General features: G+C 38.9%; 1 protein-coding gene across 1 annotated transcript in view; it reads right to left on the bottom strand.

The window, feature by feature from the left end:
- Positions 1-412: 412 nt before the first annotated feature.
- Positions 413-10,352, bottom strand: part of LOC103745775 (cytochrome b5 reductase 4) — a gene marked incomplete at its 3' end in the record, with an annotated part of 10,276 nt that continues 336 nt past the window's right edge. The window contains 2 exon segments of the mRNA XM_008847780.1: positions 413-513; positions 4,831-4,984. Coding sequence (XP_008846002.1) covers positions 413-513; positions 4,831-4,984 — 255 coding nt within the window.

Here is a 10,352-nt window from a genome sequence, read left to right as displayed (position 1 = left end):
AATAAGACACAGATTCACTGTAATAAGGGCAGCTGGATGTGAATCTCCGAATGAGCAAGAGCAAGAATACCACATCTGCTAACTTAAAAAATAAAAAATTTCAAAGTTTTAAAAAAGAAAACTAAAGTGATCTGTGACTCAGCACAAAGCTGGCTGCTCCTTCTTCCAATCATTATTGTTTTCTAGACATCAATTCTCATTATTAAAATAAATCACAACTGAGTAAGCACCTGCCAATAGAGGAGTTTTAATACAATGATTTAAGGAATTACATGAACAGCTGCCACTTGTGAAGAGCTGCCTACATTTAAAAATTCAAGCCAACCCATCCAAATGTATGTGAGCATCTCCTTCCTTCCTTTCTACATCACTCTGCTCCGCTGCAATACTTTGATTTCCTGTCACACCTTACCTGATCAAAAAGGTCAGTACCATCTGACCCAGCTGCTCTCATCAATTCATCTTCCCCACCAGGATGATACTCCATATATGGGCTGACATTATAAACGAACCCTGTATCAAAGCAAGGAGAGATAACATCCTAAATGACCTTCCTAAAACTTGTAGAACCTAGAAATATAAGTTCCAGTACATTTTCCTCAACATTTCCCTTAATTCACTATTTCAAAGTATCAAGAACTGTAAGGGTCTGAAATGTCACTGCCTTTACAAGCTAACAAATTAACCTGCCAGTTTCCTGATGCCTCACAGATAACATGGGACTTGCAGATAGAAACAATGAAGTTTAACAGTCATAGTAATGCCATAACTAGAACACCAACATTTGCATCAGTTCCCCGACACCCAATTCCTACAGGGCTGTATGAAAAGGACCCAGCAAGAGCCAAACACTCCTATTGCTCCAGGAGAGGAATGATAATCTCAGTCTTTCATAAATATTAGTGCCTGGCCTCTACTCTGGAGAGAGGCATGATCTCGGTTAAGCTTTATAAGTAAACCTTTTCATAAGTAAACCTGTCTTTTGTTCTAGAGGGAGACACTCTATTATCCAAGGCTGTTGTTCAACATGCAAATATCCATGAAAAGATTTCCCAGAATAATCAGTATCTCTGCTCATAAGACATACATAAATGCAAAAGACCCACACAGAACTGCCTCCCAAAACAGTGATGACACACTCTTTATATAATTTTTTAATATATACACATACACATACACACAAGACAACACTAATATTCCCAAGCCACCAAGCTACTACCCCCTCCTGCCCTGAGGAGAACCTGATGAAAAGAAGGGATCTCTTCTTCACGTGTCAGATCTTCTGCAAAGGCCAGGCAGCAGGACCCCTCAGACCTATTCTGGGAGAGAAAGCCTGCCTCATCTCTGCAGCTGCCCAAGTAACAAAGGTATCCAGACCATCATCTTCGGATCATCTCCAAATTGTTACTTAATCTACTCATGTATGCAACTACATTTTTATCACGTAAGAAAGAGGAACAGCGAACAAATAAAGCAAGCTCTGCTAATGAAAGCTTCCTCAAAGAAGCGAGCTGCTTTCTAAATCTCTACTTAAAAGTTAAATAGTAGATAAATTCAGCTGTAAAGACAACTCAAAAGAATAAGAACTTTAAAAAAATATAAAACTGGTTCATAAAGATTCCATAAATTTAAATAACCCCAGATAACTTAAAATGTTCACTTGATATCCTCATCTCAGAGAAAAAATGGGAGGCTGGATTTCAGACCCTCTAAAGCTCCTCTGGCTTTCCTATCAGCTAAGTTTTAGGAACCAACAACCTAGAGTTTGCAGATCAAGCTCAAAAGGAAGTGATTTCACAGAGCCCCTTTCAGCAGTCCTTCAAAGTCTTAAAAACCCAAGACCTCCCACCTTTCTCCTCATCAAATTTGGGAGGATGTTTTTCTGCTGCTTATAATGCTTCACAAAATCCACACTTCACACATTAGCGCCAGCAGTAATGACTAGGATCAAAATGACCCCCAACAGGATGTTTGGGACGGAGGGTGCTTTCCAAACATGCTTCAAACTTTCAGTGGAATCAGGAGTTCTCAAGAACAAGGTATCTAGCGCACACGGTCCTCTGTGCAGAAATTTCATGCTTTAGCAATTGGCTTTTCAAGTAGCTTTAATAGCTGTGTCAGCATATAACATCTGGAACATCCCAGGGTTCTCCAGTGCCTCGTAGTCCTTTAGGCTGACAGCTTTTTCAGTCTCACCTTCCTTCCTAATAGACTAGGATCACTGCAGATCTGAGGAACACCCATCCTTTTCAGCTGGACAGAACTGGGAATGATTGTAAAATTCTTCATCATAAGCAATGAAGACAATTAGTACTTTGGTCACAGATAGATCAGATCTAACCATACTTGGCAGTTAGTAATTTGCTAATTCTGAAAGAATCAAGTCCCTTTCCACCACACTTGGTAGTTAGTAATTTGCTAATTATGAAAGAATCAAGTCCCTTTCTTTGATACTGAGGCTCTTCTCCCTAACCTTTCTTACTCCTTTGTTTCTCCTTTTTAAAAGCATTTCTTAACTATTAAAATATTGGCTCCCTGAATGTGGTATGAGAAAAAGAGCAGATCTGAGCACCTCACTGCCCATTATATAGAAATAAATGCCATTTGTAGACTTAAGTTTCTCTTCCTGTGGCTGGGATAAACATGCCCTGACAAAAGCAACTTAAGGGAGAAAGGGTTAATTTGGCTCACATTTCCAGGTTACAGTGCATCATAAGCGAGAGAGCATTAAGGGTGCAGGAACTTGAAACAACTGTTCACATCTACCCACGGTGAATGAAGAGCAAAGAGCGTTTCCACCACCTACTCCCACACCCAGCTTCATACATGATGCTGAAACACAGCACAGTGTAAGACCCATGTGACATCTGTACCTGTTAATCTACCTCTCAGATGAAGCTACCACAATAGCACAGGCTAGGAACCATAATGGCTCACCAACATGGAATGAACAGGATCGCCATGGCCTGAGCCATGCATTTGCTGACTAGAATTTTTCATTTCTTCTTTCTTTTCTTCTGTAAGTCAGTCTTACAGTATAGACCGGGGTCTCAGAACGGAGCTCAAGAAAGACACTTTTGGTGGTCCAAGGCTCAGATCTTTTCAGTAAGACTACAATGTTATCATCTTCTTTTGAAAATTTTCATTCTTGCACAAGTGCAGCATTTTCTAGAGACTACATGGGCATGTGACGTAAGATTAGAGAGGGTAACATGACATTACAGCTGTGACCTACTAAGCCATATATTAGAGATAGCTGCCAAAATATAATGTACTTTTGGGTTTTTTTGATTTAGAAAAGTTACTTTTATAAATATAGGTATTATTTCTAGCATATAGGTTAATTACCTTTATTAACTTAATTTAAAAATATTCTTTAATTAAATTTCTTAATTTTAATTCTGGAAAGATAAAAGTCAACAGACATCATGTAAACAAAAGCCCTTTTGGTTCCTCAGGAGTCATTAAACGGTAAGGAGATGCTAAGACCAAAAAAAATCTGAGGCCACTCACTTAAGTAAAAGTGGTATTTTCATTAAAGGAAATGTTGTTAATTAGGAATTAAAAAGGAATGTTGTTAATAGTCAAACAAAAAATACTAAAATCTAGTGCCCCACAGTTTATTCATGTAACAAATTTATTTAATGTCTATTGTGTATGTATCAAGTACTATGCCATTACACTGTAGTATTTCATGCAACAAATTTATTTAATGTCTATTGTGTATGTACAAGTACTATGCCATTACACTGTAGTATTTCCATTTCCTTAAGATTTTCATCATTGTTCGTTAAGCTGGTTCCAAAATAAATGAGGGGAAAAGATACGTTCACATGTAAAAACACGCATATTCCCCTGTATTCAAATATAAAATGGATTTTCTTATAAGTACTGTGACTATTTTGCCATCTTGTGTTCAATAAAGAAATTGCACTATATCGTTATTTGGTCCACTAATTTTTATCTAGTTCTAACAACTGCCAAGATGTATTAAAGTCTGTAACTCAATGCAAATTCTATTAATTAACCAATTCTACTAATTCTATCAATTGATTCTATTAATTCTATAAAGTAATAAATTCTATTAATTATATAAATTCTATTAATTAACCAATTCTATTAATGTTCACTACATATTTTGAAGCTGTTACCATACATAAGCACAGTCTTCCAATGAACTGACTTGTGTGTATGTGTGGTATATGAACTTGTTAATATGGCTGAGTGCATGTTCACATGTGTGGGGAAGCCAGAGTTTGACTTCAGGTGTCTTTCATTAATCACTCTCCATCTTATTTTTTTAAGACAGTGTCTCTCACTGAATCTGAATCTCATCAACCTCTGGCCTCCAGAGACACAGGCACAGACATGTGCACACACACGTACACATACATAGGCACACACGTACACATACACAGGCACACACCATACATTTCTGGTTTCCTTTGGGTTCTCAGAGACCTTTTTTTCCCAACAGCATTCAATTATACAGCTCTGAGATGGAATGTTATTCCATACAAACTGGATGGAAGTGTTCACTCATCACTTTAACATTACACCGCTTGGCAGACATACTTCCTTTCAAAGGGAGTGCAGGATAGGGATGCTACAAAAAGATTTCCATTCCAGAAGTTTACTGTCCTCTGCATCATTATGTGAAAGGTTATGTAGGGAAGAAATCCTGTCCAACATCATAACAAATGTTATTTATGGTCTTGTAAGGCTATCTTTGTTACCTGAGTCCAAATCGTATCACATGATTCAGCAATTATATGGCATTATTAATAGCAAGCCTAGGCAGCAGTTTTTGAAATAATAAATAGCACCCACCTCTTATGCATATCCAACAGTCGTCTTTCGTGTTGTGTGTCTTAAGTTCTTCTTCAGTGACTTCAATTAACCTCCCTTTTAATCCTGTTAAATCCTTTCCACTTTTGGTCAGTCGAATCCAATCCATAAGACTTCTGCCCTGTTTTAAAGGTACCTAAAAATGGAAAATAGAAATTAAACTGGTTTCAAGTTAGTTGCTTTCCTTTCTTCTCCCTACACTTGCCTTTGGACCTTTTATTCCCATTTAAAAAGAAATGTTGGGAAGCCAAAGTGGAAGCACAGTAAGCGTGGTCAGCCAGGTTACACAGCACGAACCCCGCCTTAAAAAAAGATCAACCTCAAATCCAACAATTCTACAAATCTTATCTTTTGGAGGATGTCAAAACTGTTTTCACTTCATCAGAATTTTATTTTAGTTTCATTCCCTTTTTATTTAATTGGCTTTAAATTTTTATTCTTGGCTAATATTTTACTTTATTTTGTTCTTGTCTGACAGGGAGGGTTCTGTTCAGGCTGGTCACAAACGGGCAGCCATCAATCCCTTGCCTCTTGCATTCATCAAGCTTCCAGACCCAAGTGGATACTCAAGCCAAGGACAGCACCAAAAACTCTAGACACACACACACACACACACACACACACACACACACACACACACACACACACACCTCTTTTTCTCCTTCACAATTCATGGAAAGCTGTTTTCACTGTGGATCTCAGCAACCCCACACGATTTCTTCCTGCTTAAGAACTCTCACCTTTCCACCTAAAGGAAACAGTTCATGCTTCTCTTTGGCATAAAATTTGTAACACTGTTACACCTGCACTTCAGGCCATTACTAAGTAAATGAACGGTTACTGAAGACAGGCACTTCTACACCACACCCACCAGTCTAGTAACAAAACAAGACAGGAGTGGGCAGTGCAGACAGTACAGACACAGGACAACAGGGTGACTCAAGTGCCAGGCAGGATGGAGCAGGACATCACCAAATTTCATCACGCTAATTAAATAGTGCATCATTGAAAACATATGAATTCTTTATGTCTGAAGTTTCCTATAGAATATATGCAGGTTGTGCCTGACTGAGGGTAACTGAAACACGGCAATAAGATCATGGATAAGGGAAGGCTACTGTATTTACTGTGTTTGCTGTGATACCTTTTGCAGAAAATGTCTGCCTACCCCTGCTTACAGAGCTCAGTAACTAGATACTTGAGTTCTGTGTTCCTCTACAAAATTTATTTTCAAGGCCTTTTAGGTGAGAGACTGCTATGGTTTGAATGCGTTCAGCCCTCCCCGCCAAAAAATGCAAGTTAGGGTTGGAGAAATGGTTCAACAGTTAAGAGCACTAGCTGTTCTTGTAGAAGACACAGGTTTGATTCCCAGCACCCACACTGTGCCTAACAACTGTCTGTAATTCCAGTTCCAGGGCATCAAATGTCCTCTTCTGACCTCTGAGGGCATTGCATGATAGAGATGCACTTTCATACAAGCAGGCAATATACTCATACACATAAAATAAAAATAATAATATTTTTAAAAAACACAAGTTGTAAACTCACTCTCCAAGGCAGTTGTATTGAAAGGTAGGGCCCAATGGAAGGTGTTTAGGTCCAGAGGGTTAATGTTGATTATAAACGGGCTTGAAGGTCATGATAACTTCCACCATGTTACAACAAAGTAAGAAGGCCCCAACCAGATATAAGCCTCTTAACCTTACACTTCCCTTTTAATAAATAAATCTGTCCTTTATCTATGATCCAGTCAGGTATTCTCTTACAACAACACAAAATCTATCAACAGAGGCACTACTAGTATTTTAATTAGTTAAGAAAACGTAGTGGAAATCTTTCAAGACATCTCTATTGAACAGGGCTACTCTTTACATCTGCCCAGTCAGCTTATTACAAAGTACCAGAAGATGGCACTGCAAAAGTGTACACATTCAAGGAAGCTTGTACAACTAACTTTCCTGAATTATATCTACTTTAGGTATCCATTTGCCCCTCAAATAAAGAGGTCAATAGGACTGGTGCATTTCCAACATCACATCCTGTCACATCACTCTCCCCAAAGAGTCTCATTCTGACCATTAGTGAAACTCTTGATTCCCTTCCAAGGAACAAAATGTGAGAAAAAAAAAGATTCCTATCCCAGAGAAAATCACTGGTCTCTCTCCATTCTATAATCCCCAGGATAGTTCATCTTTTGGAAATGTGACTGAAATCACAGGCCTTCCTTCTTGAGGGGGACCATGGTACCTTGCTGGCTCCAAGAGTTCCGTAGTTCTTGGCAAGAGTGCTGTTTGACAAAGTTCCAGCTGAAAGCCAATGACCGCTGCTCTTTTGGTGAATATCCCTTCCCCAGTTACTCCTGGTTTTTGTAATTTGTATAACCTTCTGTTCTTTAAGTATTCTGATAACCAGCTCTGATGATGGAATGGGAAACTAAACCCGGGAAATCTCTGCCTTTAGCAGAATTATTATGTTACCGAAACAAAACGAAAGTAATAAGATAGACGACTTCCTCCTACGACTATGACCTCATTTGGACCTGCATTTGTGACTAATAATGAGGCTTGGTTTCCCCCAATGACTTCCTCCTATGACTATGACCTCGTTTGGACCTGCATTTGTGATTAATAATGAGGCTTGGTTTCCCCCAAAAGGAAAAGATAGCATGCAATAGATGCCCTGCTGCCTTTTACAGGAGTTTATGACTTTAACCCTTAACGAGGAACTATTGAGACTAAAGTTTGGTACAAGGAAAAACTACTTGGCTGAGGGAAACTCCTTCTTGGATAGAAAGATTAGCTAGGTCAGTACCAAGCTGGTGGTGCATGTCTCCTCAATAAAAAATGCCTATTTTTTTACAAAGAATAAAAGCGATTCAAAATGCCCTTAAAGATAAATGGCAACAAAATAATAAAGGATATTGAAAGAGAGAAATAATCATATGACTCAAATACAAAACGTTCAGGAAGAAATAGCAAAAGGGACAGGAAAAAGATAAATTGGAATATTGGTTAGACAATAAATAAAGAGTTGGTTATTCCCATTTCCATGAGAAAAATAATTTTCTCAAATATACACGCCTACCTGTAAATATTAAATTCAAAGAATTAAAGGGCAAATGCGGACAGGCTGTCTTACACGTCTATGGTAAAACAGAAACCACAAGGCTATAAAGAAAACAGTGAAGACATTGCTTGGCCATGTTAAGAAAAGGTTAATCATTAAACTTTGTACTTTCCTTTTACTGTGATTATTGAAAATTATTGTACACTGAGAAATATTGTGCCAACTCATGGTTTGATTTATGGTCTGATACTTTACTGCTATTATAAGCTTTCTAATTATAAATAAAGGTTGTAGAAGGCTGCTTTTTCAGAAGTAGAGAGAGAAAAGAAAAAAAAGATATTCGGGCTGACCTCCCCCGAGTGGGTCAGTCAACAGCCTCTACCAGAACTGCAATTGTGGTTTCTGGTATAGTCATTTCTACACCCGCAGTTACCTTCACCCCTTCAGGCCCCAGACTCAGCTGGAGCTGGACTCCAGCAGTACTTTACAGTAATCCTCTGGATTCCTTAACTGTCTGTCAGACCCTTCATAATCTAGTCTCAAATGGCCTTACTGTGTTCTAGTTGCTGCCCTCCTCCATCATATGCTTAAGCCAAGTGGGAGCAAATTTTCTCCATTGTTATCAAGTACTTGGTCACATATGTGAGTTACTTTCTCTGCCTTGATCAGCTCCCTCATCTCCAGTCTGACTCCAACTTTCTTTGTGTTTAACACTATACTGAAGCAATACAGCATTACAATTCCCTGTTTGCATGTCTGTGCAGCCTATGAGACTGTGAGAAATCAGGGACCACATCTTCAACATTGGTTCTCAATACAACCTGATTTACAAAAGTACTAGTAAGGATTAGAACAGCTACCACATACGGAAGGGATCTCCATGTCATGTTCAAATTGGTGAGATCTGAATAAAAGCCTTAGATAAGTAATATTTATGGAGCACATACCAAATCTGTGCCAGGAAAAATCTTATCTCTATGAATTTAACTCTATGAATAAAAAATCTTATCTCTACGAATTTAACTCTATGAATAAGCAGGAAAAAAAAATGGTCCTGTTAGAACAAACAGTGATGAGATTAAGTGGTGGATCTAGAAAAGCAATCAATATCTTTCCTACATCAATGTCTACATTGTTAACAATTATGACATACAACCTCTCCAGCTATGTTCCATTTTTTTCAACCTTCACCTAACTGTCTCATCCAATCTCAACTCAGCTTCTCACAGGTTCAAGATTGTCTTGTTTCATGAAGAGAATAATGAATAGAGTCTGAGGTTCCCTTTGATTTACACAAAAATTTTAGCTTGTTCCTTTTCTTGGACAACTCACTTTCACCCTCACATCTATGTAACTTCTGCCTTTACCTTTAAGTTTTCTTCTTTAAATGGATGCTGAGAATTTCCTTTATAGGAGAAAGGTGTAACTCATCTTCTAATTCTGGGAAGGCTACACTATGCAGTCAAGCATTTAGATTAAAGACAGAAGGGTCTTTAAGGAAGAAACTGGATAGCTAGGTAACAGATACACAAATCAATGAATGAAATGTCCCAATCAAACATCACAGGCCAATCTGACTGATGTTTCTTAACCAATCTCCTTTTACCTGAAATGGAAATAAAAGTTCCCATTTCATAGGATCACTGTGAAGATTAAACGAATATAGGAAAAAAAACTCAAAACACACCTGGCCATCAGTAAGCACTCCATAAACCTCATGCTATTATTACAGCTGGGGTTACAGGCTTTAAAATACTAACGTTCAGTGAAAGTCCCAAAGTCATATTAAGACTCCAAAGAAGTCAGGAGTGGCCCGGGGAAGTGGAAGTCTCAGAAGAAAACGAGAAGACCTGGTTCCAGAAGGATCCACCACAGTAGTAGGAGCAAACATCATGCGCCTTGTAGTGAACACAGGATAATGTTTTTATTAAACTTTGCAAATATATATTTGTGTTTCACCTGTTGCTAACAGTAACCATATTTCAACAAATACTCTAGCATTACATCAAATTCAAAGTCAGCACGCGTTATCAGTGGGAGAGTCAGCGTATAAAGAATTGGGTGCTAGGTAAAGCAGTAGGACTTGAGAAGAATGTTCCTAAACCTGATGGAGGTTCGCGAACACTCGGCTTGGCTTCTCCAAACTTCCCTGGACCCCAGCCTAGCAGTTATGTCTCCCATGGCTCGGTCCCGGATCTCAAACCACTTACAACTCTTAAGATGGTACAGAAGATCCGAGAGGAGGACAGCTTGAGCTCAGGAAGCAACCTCACTGCTAGGACTCGCGTCCAACCCTGGGAGGTAAACTTCACTAGCATGAAAAGGCTTAGGGCGGGAAAGGACCCAGGATAAAAGCTCCGGAGGAGCAGCCCGGAAGTGGGAGGAGGAGGGCTGGGAGTACCGCAGGTGAGGGGTCCGCACCAGCACGAAGGAACGGG

Source organism: Nannospalax galili, unplaced genomic scaffold, assembly GCF_000622305.1.
Source record: "Nannospalax galili isolate Female #2095 unplaced genomic scaffold, S.galili_v1.0 scaffold2724, whole genome shotgun sequence".
NCBI lineage: Eukaryota > Metazoa > Chordata > Mammalia > Rodentia > Spalacidae > Nannospalax > Nannospalax galili.
This window is presented reverse-complemented; position numbering and strand designations above follow the sequence as displayed.